Consider the following 14826-nt stretch of genomic DNA (forward strand, 5'->3'; position numbering starts at 1 on the left):
TTTATTGCCAACAGATGGCTTACCAGCGCTCCTTCTTTAATGTAATGTATTGTGCATGAAATATATGACGATCTTAAGTAATTATCTGTCCAAATACCGCTAGTCACCTAGTTCTTGTTTTGTTTTTTCAAAATAAGTTTCGTAGATTGCTGAAATGGTCGTGGGATGCGGCAACAACTTTTCAAGCATTTGTTTAGGGCTAAGTTTAAAGTGCTTCCAGTAAATGAATACACACCGTAGCACTTTTTGCGGGCAACTACACCAGTTAAGTCCTTTCTTTAATATTTGTGAATATTTCCCAAACTTTACTTCCTCCCTTTTTAATTTGAAAATATATTCGCCATTTAAAGGCTTGGATTTAATATCTCTATACGTAGATACGGCTGCATCCGAAAGCTATACACGAAACACGCAGCCACTAATTATAAATTCAAAATATACCAACATAGAGCTTCATAGACTTACGTGATTACAAACACATGGATAAGACAGCACATGGTAGACTAAAAGTTTTATTAAAGGAGACAAACACTTCAATTGAGCTAATTATCACATTCTATCTACACATACATATATATCTTGTAAATTTCTATAGATTTGCCTAAATTTTTTTGCCACGCCCACTCTAACGACAAAAACTGCCACGCCCACACTATTAAAACAATTTAAAGTTTTTTTTTAATTTTATTATGTTTTCTCCAATTTCTACCGATATACCAGAAAATGTTGAAATTTCTCGTTCGCTCTAACTGATTAACGGGTATCTGTATCTAATAGTCAGGGAACTTCACTATAGCATTATCTCTTGTTTTAAATATCTTTGGCAAATCCGATCAACACGCGGGGAGATATCCGTCTGCACTTGAATCACATCCAATGATTCACCTGTCCCGATTAGCTTACCGCCACAAGAAAATATTGAGACCGGATTTTCGGCACAAGTTGACCTTTTAAAAACACAATAAGCAGGGGTGAAATTTTAATTTCTCGGTTTTTTCCTGATTAGTTGCCTTACAAGGCAACACAAATGCCGATATCATGATATTTGACCTTTCTTACGTTAGGAAGATTTATTCTTTTAAGATATCTGTCCCTAACGAGCTATTTTCAACCATATTTTCTGGTTATTTTAGTCTTGGGGCTATTCAGGCTATTAAAAACTAAAACTCGAAAATTGTCTGTCACGAAACATCATCAAAAAATTCGATACTGTTGAATTACGTCACATACCCTCGAATATCTAGCAACTCAAGATCTAGCAACTGCAAAAAATCTGAGATGTAACGGATATTTTTTAATCGATAATAATGAAAATATAATTACATATATTACATATATTAAAACGTATATATGTAATTTATTTATACGCATTTTAATTTCCAAATGTAGATTGACATTTTAATGTTTTTCTTCAAGCTGAAGCATTACCGCGAATTTCATGCGTTGCCACTTGTGAATTTAGGTCACACTCAAATCTTATCGAAAATCGATACAGTGGCAGTTTCAAAAACTTGATTTTTGCTATTTTTATTATTGTTAGTAAGTAAAATTCTCAGCTAGCGATAGTAAAAATGGTAAAAACTCGAATTTCTCAAAAAAGACGGCTATTCGTCGACGAGACTTTATAGTGAAATAGATTAAAAAAGCTCTTATTTTACATTAGTGAAATGTCAAGAAATTAACCTTTTACATGTTGGGTAATGTCTGGGAACAAGGAGTTTCAATTTAACGCCTTTTTTATTTGATTAACTCCAACCGCTGAATAACTGACGGTTTTATAATCTTCAAATCAGACTCTCACATACATAATTTTTTAGTTTGTTTTATTCCGAAATATATATCATACATTGGCTGTGGCGTTAATCCGCTTAAGCGTGGAGGCCAAAAAACTCCTCAAATTAAGTTCAGGAAGTAACTTTAAAAATTATACATATACATATGCGCCTATACAACATTTAACTAAAAATGTAGCACCATAATTTATTATTTAAGGCCACCTTTAACTGACAGAAGCACGAAAATTAAATTCAGGAAGATTTATTTCTTAGTTGCATGGGAGGGACCATAGATTCAACATCACAACTGTTAAAATATAAACGGACGATTCAGATGACTTATCCATAGCGTTTCGCAACACTATCTCGTCGGAAACTTTGTAGCACCGACCAACTGAAAACATCAAGAAAATCGAATATTTTACACATAGCACCCATTCGTCAAAAACCAGAGAGGGTCGAAATTCAATCAGCCATGTGACTATGCAAACTTATAAAACAAACTTAAGATGGAAATGTAAAACAATCTAACTGAAATTATCCGTCTGAAAATGTATTAAAAATAATAATCATTAAGAAAACTGTACATGAGCTTATTTTTATTTGGTTTTGACCCGAATATACATTATTTTATATGTATATTGAGCCTAGTGGTATACATTTTTTGAATTTTGGCGGAACTGTGGGATTTTTTAGTAAAAACTTACGGCTTATCGCGAGCGCTTGGTGCAAAAGGGCATGTGCCAGTCTGGTCACACTAGCCGAAAACAAAAAACAGACAACGTTTTAATCGACGATTTAAATTTTAAAAGAACACCAGGCGCAATGCAATAAGCTCCGCGTGTCAGATTGCCAGCAGTACCAGCAGCTCCAGGACCAGGCCTTGCCACTTGCCCCTTGCCCCCGCCCATCGCCACCGATCCGCGGCAGAATCGGCGCCGCACTAAGCCACGAGAGCACGGCCCAATCCCAGACGAAAAATGCTGGGCAAGCGGACGGGGTCGCGGCACATAGCCGTCGTGCTGCTGATGTGCCTCTTCTGGTACGTGATCTCCTCCAGCAACAATGTGATCGGCAAGATGGTCCTGAATGAGTTCCCCTTCCCGATGACCGTGACTCTGGTGCAACTGTGCAGCATCACGCTGTACAGCGGGCCCTTCTTCAACCTGTGGCGCATCCGGAAGTACCAGGACATACCCCGCTCCTACTACTACCGGCTGATAGTGCCGCTGGCGCTGGGCAAGCTCCTGGCCTCAGTCACCTCCCACATCTCCCTGTGGAAGGTGCCAGTTTCCTACGCGCACACGGGTGAGTTGAGTGGCCGTCAATCTAGTGGTTCCCCAACACGTCAGCAGAATCGAATCTGTATAATGTGCGCGGGGGGAGTTTCCAAGCGGCAAAGATGTGATAAAGATCGTGTTATTGATATGTACATGACATGAAATATAGTTTTGCTTATTAGAGTAATATGTAATTACTTTGATAAGCTATTCAAAAAATTCAAGGTAGTTGCACAAGGTGTCCGAATGCATCAATCAATGATCTCTATCAATTCTAATATGTTAAAGATTTAAAATAATATATATTAATCATTTAATTCTGAATTCGAGAAATTATGCAAATGAATGCTTAACTCAAAAAATATGAAAGTATATATGTATACTATATATATATATATATATATATATATATATATATATATATATAATTAAGGAATTTGAATTTAAAGTAGGCTAATACTTAGCCGGCAGAAGACTAGTCCTCAACTTTACCATGTTTTTATTCCTCACCAGTCAAAGCCACAATGCCACTATTCACCGTCGTCCTGACGCGCCTTTTTTTCGGCGAGAAACAGCCAACGCTCGTGTACCTGAGTCTGCTGCCCATCATCACGGGCGTGGGCATAGCCACCGTCACGGAGATCTCCTTTGATATGATGGGCCTCATCAGCGCCCTCATCTCCACAATGGGCTTCTCCATGCAAAACATCTTCTCAAAGAAGGTAACGTACCCAAAGAGTCTCTTGTTTGATTCCATTCGATTAATATTTCTTCCGTCGACAGGTGCTCAAGGACACCAACATCCACCATTTACGGCTGCTGCATTTGCTTGGCAAGCTGTCGCTGTTCATCTTCCTCCCCCTCTGGCTTTACATGGACAGCTTTGCTGTATTCCGCCACACGGCCATTGTGAGTAGTGTACCTAGGGTGCCATGTTATCTGCTGCATAGGCTTTTCGATTGGGTGAAGAGGAGATAACCTCTTCTGCCAATATTAACATTTTAGCAAATTACGGATTACGCAGTATCAGCCAGTGGTTTTCTTTATTTACCTCTTAAACCAGTCCCATCACTTCTTAACGTCAACTAAACCATGTTCTGTCTACGTATGCAAGTGAGTTGTTTAAACACTTGTGTTTGTCTTCTTGTTCGCTAGTTTTTATACTTGAAAGCAATTTCAATAGTTCCTGAAGTTTTCTTTACATTGACTAGTTCCGATCCGGAATTTAAATTGCCAGGTCTGCACATGTGCAAATAATCAGATAGATTTTACATGTATGTCAAAAAATGGATTACTTTGATGAAATGAAAAAAACACTCGCCTATTTTTCTATGAGTTCCCTATTAAGCCAAACGTTTTTTAAAAGCTCATTTGTCTTGTGAGGAAATTAGAATGGCAATGTTAATGTGATTTAAATGAAAACCATCAGCATTTTCATAACATAACAAGATAGAATGCTATAGTCGAGTTCCTCGACTATCAGATACCCGTTACTCAGCTAGTGGAAGTACAAACGAGAAACTTTAAAAATTTCTGGAATTTCGGTAGAAATTGGGAAAAAAATAATTAAATGAGAAAAAACTTAAGCATTTTTGAAAAGTGTGGGCGTATAAGTTTTGTGCGGTTTGTGGGCGTTAGAGTGGGCGAGGCAAAAAGTATTTTGGCAAATCTATAGAAATTTACAAAATATATAAAAAAGTGAAAAAATATCACAACATTTTTCAAAAGTGTGGGCGTGACAGTTTTGGGCAAATCCATAGAAATTTACAAGATATATAAAAATTTAACTTGCGCTGCGTCTATGTCTCTAGAAGATCCATGCTTACTCTCAACTTTCTAGCTTTTGTAGTTCCTGAGATCGAGGCGTTCATACGGACAGACGGACATGGCCAAATCGACTCGGCTATTGATCCTGATCAAGAATATATACACTTAATATGGTCGGATAGGTTTCCTTCTGCCTGTTACATACTTTTAAACGAGTCTAGTGTACCCTTTTACTCTACGAGTAACGGGTATAAAAAGTCAATGCCCACGAGCAATAGACTTAAAAATTTATTAAATACTGATAGTAATCGCAGAGACCTAATAACCAAAACCAAAGTTATAGACAAATTCCAGCTCCCGCAGTTTTTAATAAACCCAAATTTGCGCTTTTACAGAAAAACCTCGACTACCGGGTTATTGCCCTGCTTTTCGCCGACGGTGTCCTAAACTGGCTGCAGAACATCATCGCCTTCAGCGTCTTGTCTCTGGTGACTCCGCTCACCTATGCGGTGGCCAGCGCATCGAAGCGGATATTTGTGATCGCAGTATCGCTCCTAATCCTGGGCAATCCAGTGACGTGGGTCAATTGCGTGGGCATGACGCTGGCCATTGTGGGCGTGCTCTGCTACAATCGCGCCAAACAGATCACACGGGGTCGCGAGCAGCCGACACTGCCGCTGTCGCAGACCAGCCATGTGAAGTACTCGCCGCTGGACCAGCAGACGGATCCCTATTACCGGGGATCGGTCAACGGGAAGCTATCCAATGGGTTGCACAGAGCGCCCGGAAACAGTCTGCTGGCGAACGGCAGCGGAATGCCGAGCGGGACGGCAACGCGGCTACTATTTGTTTAGTTTTAGTTAGTGAATGTATCCAATAAGCGGGTTAGCTGAATAGTATTAACCTGTGACCACCACCATCCAAATTCCAACTCTACCCCTATATATATACATAGATATATATATATGTTCAATGTATATATTTAATACGTTTGACTTAAGAGGCGCAACTCTAAATTTAATAACTGGAATGAAGAAAAACATTTCCATCCTCAATCGAATTTAAAGGAAGCGGCTACAATACCAGTAAAATTTGTTTCAAAATAATTCCCCTTATAAACCAAAAACAAGATCACAACTTACTTTTGAAACATTTAGTTTGCTTCTTTTATATGATTGCATTGAAATAGGAAAACAAGACGTAGATGAGATGGTGCTTAAACAATACGGCTAATGATTAGTAGTTAATGCAAAGGAGTGACTGAAGAAGTGTCTTAATTTCAATATAGTGTTGCTCTAGTGTTTCGCAAAATTTCAATTTAAATCTCGCTATGAGAGAAAACGACACATTCATACGCAAGGTGTTTAAAATGCCTGACCTTATGACCTAACCTAATTCTTTAGTTAATCAATCGAAAATGTAAAATTTGGATGTTGGGCCGATTGAGTCAAAAGTGCGTAATATATGTGTGTATACTTAGAATGCAAAGCAATGCTGTAAATTAAAGGTATTTTTGATATTGTTTTGGAGGCGCCGAGCCGAATGTGTAAATAAGTAGTTTGAGTCCCCGATTTTCATATCCCCCCCCTGCCCGCCCGCTAGTTTCGAATTTGTTTTTGAATTTGATTAAGCCGTAAAGTGTATTCAGAAAGCGTGAGCGCATGTTAAATGCCAAAATAAAATTGTTGACCATGTATGTACATAGGCATAGCAAATGCAAATCGCCAAGTGCTTCTTGACCTAACCTATTTACCGGTTGTCCAACTATCCAACGGAATCCAGCACCGTCACCAGATCTCCAGCGGTATGAAGAAATCTATGAAGAAATCGGTACCAGCTTAATCCACTCGTTGACCACCTCTTTCTGGTACCCGATCCGCTTGAGCAGCGCCTCCGACCGCCAGTTAGTGGCCACAATCCAGGCCGTGAGGGTGACCTCCTCACCCCGGGCAATTCTTCGGGTCATCGCAGCGGCCAGGAGGCCACCTAGTCCTCTGCGCTCCGCCTTGGGCAGCACTTGCAGCATGCTGTAGACGCATAAAAACAAACAAACAGATTTGGAAATTCTTATCTAGGAATAACCAAAATTCCATAACTTGGAATCTTGGAATAACTGTGTACATATGTAGTTGCTTATCATTTGGAATAGTCAACATATCGTTATAAGGATCTATTTGTATGCTATCGATCAACGGTGCTCATCGTTACTACGCTATTACTATCCGTTCACAGTGATTGTAAGTTGAACTCTACATGACCGAAAGAGACTCTTTTTCTTTTTCCTGGCAATTCGGGTCAATTTGAATAAACTCCATAAAAAACATGTATTATTCAGATCATTTATGCTAGGAAAGGCCGAACCAGACGAGTACACAAATGTTTTAGCTGCCATAGGGATTATTTTTTCCGCGAGTTCGGAACATTTTCTCTTTGGTTAGGCTCATTAAAAAAACATTTGTTGACCTTTTGGTTTCTAAACCTTCTTGGTTGTGATCAAAACTAGAACACAGCCCCATACTTGAGTTAAAATGTATTGATGATATCGCATACATTTTATATTTCAGTTGTACGCACCCCAGTCCGGAAAAGTCGTTCTGGAAGATCCAGGCAATCAGTTCCCCAGTGTCGCTGCGGCAGACGCCCAAGGACTTGTTGAAACGGACGAGAGCCCGGAGATAGGTGAGCGATCCTTCACCCTTGTTGGGCCAGGAATCGTGCACCATGGCCGCGTCCTCGTCCCGCAGCCGCCGGATATCGAACTCGGAGAGCAGCTCTGGAACTTCTGCGCTTAGGGCATCCTCATGCGACAGCACCATCCCGAAGCACTGGCGAGGTTGAATGGAGGTGACTCCGCGCCTGGCGGCCAGCTCCTTGACCCGATCACAAAATCCCAGGTCCACGTTGGTCAGCAGGGCGCCCTGCGTCCACTCGATGAGCTGCGTTTGCTCCAGGCATTCCCACAGCTCCGCAGCTCCTTCGGGCTGCCAGCTGAAGAAGGAGACGCTCTGCACGATGTCCCGATGAAGGCTCACATAGGTGCCCCACTCCCGGAAGTTTCCCCTTCGATGGGTGTAGAACTGCTTCCTCAGCGATATGTAGTTCAGATCATTGTGCGCTATCTGAGCCTCGCGTAGCTGGCGATTCCACTTTCGCTGGTTGTACAGCAGCAGGTAGTGGAAGTTCTTTACCCCGAACTTAACTTTGTACAGATCTAGCAATTCGTCCACTTCGCTATCGCTAAGTGGCCGCAAGATATCACCGTCCTTATCGCTACTCATCGCCTGTCTATATCTGTCTGTCCGCCGATCCGATTTGGATTTAGTTTTGTGTGTGCCTTCCGCCTGCCCACCGCCAAATGACTAGAGAGCTGGCCGCGGAAAACACGTCGCCACCGCTTCGCTAGTTCAACTACTTAATTGTAATTCAGCTGATTAGATCTCGTTTGCCCAGGGGCGAAATGCAGTCAGTGCGGGCAGCACAGCTGGGGCGCCATTAAATATTTGTAGCTATTTTCAGGGGCATGGTCAATAAATAGATACATATATAAATATAAATAATAAAATATAAATAAATAGATAAATATTTCCGTCAGATGTGGATGGCTCCGGGTAACATACTACATACCTACCCATCTACATAGTTTCTTAAGTGACCACGCTATGCCCCTTAGCTGTATCTTCTTTATCTTCTTTTCTAAGTACAAAAAATATAACAATAATTTTTTTTTTAATATTGACAAGCTTTCGTGGCAGTTATGCCGCTTAAAGGAGTTCTTCTGTAGTTATATATCTCCGAGATCTCAACGTGTGGTGCGCTTCGTCACTACGATGACTGTTGTCCACAGAGATAAGGGCCCAAGAGAATTATGTTTATCATTTTGGCACCGTTTTATAAATAATGAATGCAGTAAATAAAATGTGCGACCGGTTGTAACATAAATTAAAAACAGTAATTTATTTAAAATTAATTAATTATTTATTTAAATTAATAAAAGAACAGTATTTTTGTACATCGATTTGAAACATTTAGGAAAAAACACAAAATCAGAATAATAATAACAAGGGATGTGGACTGCAAGAATGCCTAGCAACGGAGTAGGCCTGGTCCCTTCCGGCTTGTGGCAGTCTACTAACTTTTCTTACAGCACACATTCGTCATTATGGTGCTCAGTGAGTAGTGAAAATAGTACAAAAAAGAAATAAAAACGTGATTTTAATCCTGAATATCCCGCAGTCACCGAAGAGCTGATACGCAAGAAGTCAGAGCACAATGAACGGCTGATCAGCACGCTGGAGGAGATCTCCTTGCACCAGGAGGACATCGAGGTCATAGAGCACATCCAGAACTGGTGTCGCGACCTCAAGATCCTGCTCCTCCAGTCCAATCTGATTGCGCGCCTGGAGAACTTGCACAAGCTGAAGCGCTTGGAGTACCTCAATGTGGCCATCAACAACATTGAGCGGGTGGAGAATCTGGAGGGCTGCGAGTCGCTCAGTAAGCTGGATCTTACCTTGAACTTTATAGGAGAGCTAACCAGTGTGGAGTCGCTGTGTGGCAACCACAATCTTCGCGAGCTGGTCCTTATAGGTAATCCTTGCGTGGATTATCCGCACTATAGGGACTACGTGGTGGCCACCCTGACGCAGCTGACCAGTTTGGATTGCGTGGAGATCACGCCCTCGGAACGTCTCCAAGCGTTGCGGCAATTGCCCAAGAACCGGTCCATCATCGTCCAGAAGCAGACAGACCAGGCCATAGAGCGCGATGAGCAGCGTTACCGGGTGGCGGAGCAGCAGTCCGCCCTGGCTGAACGTTGTGCCGGAATAGAGGACGAAGAAGAGCGCATAAAGTGCTTCTGGCAGGCGAAGAGTGAGCACTGCCCGGAGATTCGCACGGAGATCGCCCGGCAACACCGATTGGGCCGGGAGCGGCACGAGACCAAGTCTCCATTGGATCCCCCGAAGCAGCAGTGCAACCTCTTCGCTCCTTGCGGCAGACCCTACAATCTGAACCAGGCCAAGCTGCCCTTTAACTTCCAGGACGAGGCCGATCATTACTTGCTCCAACTGGAGGTGTACAGGTGAGCTGGGCCAAGGTTTCTCAACCAAACGTTTACGAGTACATATCTTAAAAGCTATCTTGCTATTTATATTTCTATTTCTCCCCTCAGACACATGGACACCTCTCTAATCGACGTCGATATTCAGACTATGTACACCAGAGTCACCGTCAAGAAAAAGATCTTCCAGATCGCGTACAGCGAGGAGGTCAAGCCGGATGAGTCCACGGTGCAGCGTTCCCAGATTACAGGTCACCTTATGGTCCGGCTAAAGAAGCTGAAAGTTAACGAGCTGCTGATAGTGAAGAAACCGGCTAAAAGGTAAGCGCGCCCAATATGAGTATCTCAAACCACAAATCCTAACCGCCATCCTGCCTTTTCTTGCAGCCCTGCCCCTTCTGAGGCTGGAAAAAATCATGGAAAACCAGAGGAAGCATTGCGGGGAGTCGTGGACATCAGTAACATCTGTGAACCCGACGATCTGCCCGATTTAATTTGAGACTGAGATCATTATTTAAAAATTGTTTATTTAAATATTTGTCTGATTTGGTTTGTTTTCTCCAACTCTCATTGTTCTTCTGTTTTGTTTGGTTTGTCTGATCCATCCATCGATCAATCATTAGCTTTCTAGTAACCTCTTTAGCCCGATCGGATGTTTATATATACGCGCTTGAGTGTGTGTGTGTCTGGGTGTGTGTGTGTGTGTGTGTGTGTGTGTGTACATACACATTTCATATATAAATGTAGTCACATAGCCAATATAACGCAAGTCGGATAATGCAAAACAGAACACAAACGAAAATAAAGAAACATTATAAAGAGTACATTATATTCTAACTTGTTTTTTATCAATTATTTTTTACGGAAACCGTGGTTCGCCAAATCAATGAAAATGTCTTCGCCCGATGGCAACGAACGTACAAAATATCAAATTTAAAGTTCAATCGACTTGATTTCAGTTCCTTACTCTTCTGCAGCTAACGAAACAGTATTTGGATATGAGGATATTAATTCCCGCTCAAGTGGAGTGGCCTCTTAAATGGCTATACAAAATCAGAGCCCAAGTCTTGTTCAAAGTTTTACGGCTGCTGATTGTTGGATTTCGTTAAAAATGTGCCTTTCATGCTGTATTTACAATACATGATCATCGGTATTATCGGTACTGCTATCGCTTTCTGTATACATATCTATATATAAGTTGTGAAATCGCTATAAATTACAAGATACATAAAAAAATTGATTCGATTTTATCTGGAAAAGTCGCTTTTGTCCTGGGGCAAGTATGGGATGTGGTTGGGACTTGAGATTATTGATGGAGGCTCGTGTCTTATCTGAAATGATCATAGTTTCTTTGTTTATTTTCGTTCGTTTGTTAAATGGATATAGCAACAATCTTGTATTCTCTCTCGCTCATATATTTCGGTATTTGTTTTTGCATTTGCTTTTAGTTTGTATCTTTAAATAGTATTGTATTCTAGCTGTGTTGTGTGCAATTTGTCTTCAGTTTCTTGTTTTGGTTTTAATCTGTAGTATATGTAAGTATTTCGCTTATTTATTTAATTCATTTCGTATTATGTTTGTTTTGCATTTGCTTAAGTCCATGGTTTTGCTCTTGCCTTTGTTTATCTTTATCTCTTGTTTTTGTGGTTTTCCGTTTTTTGGTTCTCTTACAAAAATCGAACGAAGTAAAAATATTTCGAAAAAGCGTTGTTGCCGACCACTTTTTTCCCTCTCATTTTTTCTCTGTGTATTGCTGTGGTTGCTGCTGTTGCTGTTTTGGCCAGACTCAAAAACTTGGTTAACAACATTCATGTTTGAAAAAACGAGGTAGGACATTGTTTTTTAAATGTGTTTTTCTTTCTTTCATATTTTTCTGCATTGCACTTGGATTTGTATAAAAAAGAACAAAATGAGATTAAGCGCCTCTAATTGATTGGAGTTTTCGGGGGCTTGGGGTTTGGAGTTTGGGGTGTCGGGATTTGTCAAGTGTGAAATAAACTACAATTATAAATACATATTTTGGTTATACCTTATAGACTTGACTTACATACTTGTTAAATCAACTAAGCTAAGAATTCTAAAATACGTGCTCCGTCCTCTTCTTTTCCCCTCAAATTGATCTCTTTCTCTTAAACCCTTTCTCTTTCTCTTCCTCTATCTCTATCTCCTTCACTTTCGCTTTCACTTTTTCCTTATCTCTCGACAGACAGTAAACAAACAAACTGCGGAAGCGGTGGACAGAACTGATCCAACTTAAGCTCACTGCTCACTGCTCTTCTCCGCCTCCAAGTTACCAACAGCAAATGTATGTTTCTTTGTGGGTGGTGTGTGTTTATCTGACTTGTTTCTTTGTTGACTGTGCGTTGTTCAGCAATTGCAGCCAGGTGCTTCAGCAAGGGACCAGACCAAAAAATTGACTCTTAGACCCGCAGGATCTCGCACGCTTTGTTATAGCAAATGGCTATCCAGTCGGGCTGTGTTGCGCCCCACTGGATCTGATTGACTTCGCCCTCGGCAGCTGTATAGGCTAAAATTGGATCCTCGATTGCACGTGGCATTTGTTGTATATCCCAGATCAGTGCTTGGTGATCATCACCGGCAGTGCAGATGTGACAGGAACTGCAGAACAAAATGCAATTGGTGAGGGCTCATTTCAGGCTCAAAGGAAGACTCACCTATGCGGCGCCCACGCAATACCGTTGACGCACGCTCTGTGATTGCTCAGTCTTGCAACGGGTGTACAAGGAACACGAACATCTAAAATTATTACTTCGCACGAGTCCATGGCAACGGTGGCTAAGTAGTTCGGGTCCTGTTTGTTCCAGGCCAAGCGCAGCAGCGCCGTGTGGGCAGGATCCTGTTGGATTTGTCGTTATGTGATCATTCGTGTGGTTGTCGTGTTTCCGTGCGCTCTACTCACCTCATATATAATGGTGGAGTGCTCCAAGTGCCGCAGATCGAACATGCGCACCGATCCGTCCGCTCCCACCGAGGCAAACATGTCCCGACCGCCGCCAGCCCGCGAAAAAGCAATGTCGTATACTTCCTTGTCGTGGGCAATCAGTTGCGTCTTCACATGTCCTGCCACATAGACGCGGGCGTGCGGCTGTCCGGTCTCCAGTCCCCAGATAGTGCAGGTAGTGTCTATCGACGAGGTGCCCACCAGATTGGGATCAACCTCGTTCCAATCGAACGAGGTGAGCGGAGCGCAAAAGTCGCTGTTCTTGTTGTTATTCAATACGCACTCGAGCCGCGTGTCCGGTTCGCCGGCACGCCACACCCGCAAGTAGTCGCCGCTGGTGGCCAATAGATCCGGATAGACACCCTTGGAGTCAGGAATCCACATGATCTTGGTTGTCGGATATGGATGATCAAAGGTGCTATTTGGAGGAAGAAATGGTCAGTCAGTGAGCAAGGGGAATTGAGAAAAATGGTTTAAAATATTTTAAACGATACATACAATACAATAATAATACTAAAATAATCATAATATTTATATTAATAATAATATTATTATAATAATTATATAACATATAATAATATAATTATTAATAATAATAATTATAATTATGTATAATAATAAAATAATATAATTATGTATAATAATAAAATAATATAAGTATGTATAATAATAAAATAATATTAATAGAATTATATAATAAAATAATAATAATAATATATTATTATTTATAGACACAATATCGAGGATTACAAATATTAAAAAAAAATAAATAAGAAAGATTTAATTTATAATTTTACAAATTGTAATATGCGATAAAGGCGAAACCCATATTTGTGGAGCCATTCAAACAGTAAGTAGACGGGATGACCTAAACAACTATTTGGCATACCTCTTGGCACTAAATTCGCTGGTGTCCTCGTCCAGGCTGATGATCTGCACCTTGTTGTTGTACTCCTCGATGAAGCTGCCCAGTGCAAGCCGGAATCGCTTGTCCGGCCTTACACTCCAGTTCATGGAGTACAGTGGCCATGGCGCGAGATATTTGTAGATCTCCTTGCGCTTTCCGGCGGTGGATGACATAACTGTAGATAGGGAAAAGGATCTGCATGAGGATCAGGGGCTCCGGTTCGGCATCTGGCTCGAGAACCCACCTGAACTGTGTGATTGGATACGTTTATCCAGACCAAGACGAAGATCAAGACTTGAATGACAAGGTGCTGGTGAGTTCCCTCAAGGCCGTTTAGCTGGTGGGTGGTTGTGGGTGGTGGGTGGCTGGCTAAATGACGACGACCTCCGTTGGCGATGATAATGACAATGATGAAGATGGCTGATAATGACCACTCAGAGCAGCGGACAACTCAACAAAACGTCATGGAATGGGAAACAAAGGTCTTTGCTTGCCACTCGCATTTGCACACTTTACCGGCTTGCTTTCCTTGGCTTTTCCTGTAGCTTTGCCTCTTTTTCGAGATTCACTTCATTTTGTGCCCTGGCAGCGGCAGTGATGCCAGCTCGCCTGTATTCCGACTAGAGTGCGTCCGTTCGCCGGCGCTTTTCCGGACAAATTGAGGTCTGGCGAACACCGATCGGAGTATTTGGAGTGTACCCAATCAACAGGGCGAGCGAATCAATCCAACGGCGTGCACATCGCGGCCGCAATGCGTCCGTTTGGCCTGCAAATGGAATTATGCCCGGCACTCCGTATAAGGTGGCAACACTGAAACGTAATGCGACGCGACAATTCGTTTGTGCGGTCGTTCGATTCGTAATCTGCCCCGGTTTTACCTAATCTGTTGACTAAAGTTTCCAATCCAATCGCAGTTTGGTGAAGTGGCACGAATTCGGTCTCAGGCGTTGAGCGGAATTGGTGTCCAAAGAACTTTTAGTAGAATCTTTTCGCCAGAATTTTCACACACAAAAACAGTGTGACCGCGCAGTTAGCTATTGGAAATACCTTATGGAAAAGCGATATAATATACCAGA

At 41.7% G+C, this 14826-nt stretch overlaps 4 protein-coding genes across 5 annotated transcripts; 2 read left to right on the forward strand and 2 right to left on the reverse strand.

Moving 5' to 3' along the window:
• The first annotated feature begins 2361 nt into the window (after positions 1-2361).
• Positions 2362-6543, forward strand: LOC6549731 (solute carrier family 35 member E1 homolog). Its single transcript, XM_001978684.3, has 4 exons — positions 2362-3083; positions 3569-3777; positions 3839-3964; positions 5218-6543. Exons 1-4 carry the CDS (start codon positions 2756-2758, stop codon positions 5674-5676), a joined length of 1122 nt encoding a protein of 373 aa, XP_001978720.1. The 5' UTR covers positions 2362-2755; the 3' UTR covers positions 5677-6543.
• LOC6549732 lies at positions 5961-8341 on the reverse strand. Its single transcript, XM_001978685.3, has 2 exons — positions 7397-8341; positions 5961-6849 (listed from the first exon to the last, which is right to left on the reverse strand). Exons 1-2 carry the CDS (start codon positions 8098-8100, stop codon positions 6639-6641), a joined length of 915 nt encoding a protein of 304 aa, XP_001978721.1. The 5' UTR covers positions 8101-8341; the 3' UTR covers positions 5961-6638.
• A 483-nt stretch (positions 8342-8824) lies between these two features.
• Positions 8825-10531, forward strand: LOC6549689 (protein tilB). The gene is made up of 4 exons (XM_001978686.3): positions 8825-8991; positions 9056-9902; positions 9993-10202; positions 10269-10531. The coding sequence occupies exons 1-4, from the start codon at positions 8982-8984 to the stop codon at positions 10378-10380; spliced, it is 1179 nt and encodes a 392-aa protein (XP_001978722.1). The 5' UTR covers positions 8825-8981; the 3' UTR covers positions 10381-10531.
• A 1186-nt stretch (positions 10532-11717) lies between these two features.
• Positions 11718-14826, reverse strand: LOC6549690 (DDB1- and CUL4-associated factor 7). Of its 2 annotated transcripts, none has more exons than XM_026981796.1 (6): positions 14629-14826; positions 13995-14516; positions 13733-13925; positions 12802-13261; positions 12557-12738; positions 11718-12500 (listed from the first exon to the last, which is right to left on the reverse strand). In XM_026981796.1, the coding sequence occupies exons 3-6, from the start codon at positions 13921-13923 to the stop codon at positions 12302-12304; spliced, it is 1032 nt and encodes a 343-aa protein (XP_026837597.1). In that variant the 5' UTR covers positions 13924-13925; positions 13995-14516; positions 14629-14826; the 3' UTR covers positions 11718-12301. The 2 variants fall into 2 exon arrangements, with proteins under 2 accessions (XP_026837597.1, XP_001978723.1); XM_001978687.3 differs by having other exon boundaries at positions 13995-14560.

Source organism: Drosophila erecta, unplaced genomic scaffold, assembly GCF_003286155.1.
Source record: "Drosophila erecta strain 14021-0224.00,06,07 unplaced genomic scaffold, DereRS2 tig00000126-arrow-pilon, whole genome shotgun sequence".
Taxonomy (NCBI): domain Eukaryota; kingdom Metazoa; phylum Arthropoda; class Insecta; order Diptera; family Drosophilidae; genus Drosophila; species Drosophila erecta.

Bases quoted from the DNA above. Each gene is read 5' to 3' on its own strand.
- LOC6549731 (XM_001978684.3), top strand. From the start codon at position 2,756: ATGCTGGGCAAGCGGACGGGGTCGCGGCACATAGCCGTCGTGCTGCTG. The intron at 3,084-3,568 runs GTGAGTTGAGTG...ATTCCTCACCAG, and splicing joins AGTTTCCTACGCGCACACGG to TCAAAGCCACAATGCCACTA. The intron at 3,965-5,217 runs GTGAGTAGTGTA...GCGCTTTTACAG, and splicing joins TATTCCGCCACACGGCCATT to AAAAACCTCGACTACCGGGT.
- LOC6549732 (XM_001978685.3), bottom strand. From the start codon at position 8,100: ATGAGTAGCGATAAGGACGGTGATATCTTGCGGCCACTTAGCGATAGC. The intron at 6,850-7,396 runs GTGCGTACAACT...ATGCGTCTACAG, and splicing joins AACGACTTTTCCGGACTGGG to CATGCTGCAAGTGCTGCCCA.
- LOC6549689 (XM_001978686.3), top strand. The intron at 9,903-9,992 runs GTGAGCTGGGCC...TTCTCCCCTCAG, and splicing joins CTCCAACTGGAGGTGTACAG to ACACATGGACACCTCTCTAA. The intron at 10,203-10,268 runs GTAAGCGCGCCC...CTTTTCTTGCAG, and splicing joins GTGAAGAAACCGGCTAAAAG to CCCTGCCCCTTCTGAGGCTG.
- LOC6549690 (XM_026981796.1), bottom strand. From the start codon at position 13,923: ATGTCATCCACCGCCGGAAAGCGCAAGGAGATCTACAAATATCTCGCG. The intron at 13,262-13,732 runs GTATGCCAAATA...TCCTCCAAATAG, and splicing joins AGCGAATTTAGTGCCAAGAG to CACCTTTGATCATCCATATC. The intron at 12,739-12,801 runs GTGAGTAGAGCG...CAAATCCAACAG, and splicing joins ACTCCACCATTATATATGAG to GATCCTGCCCACACGGCGCT.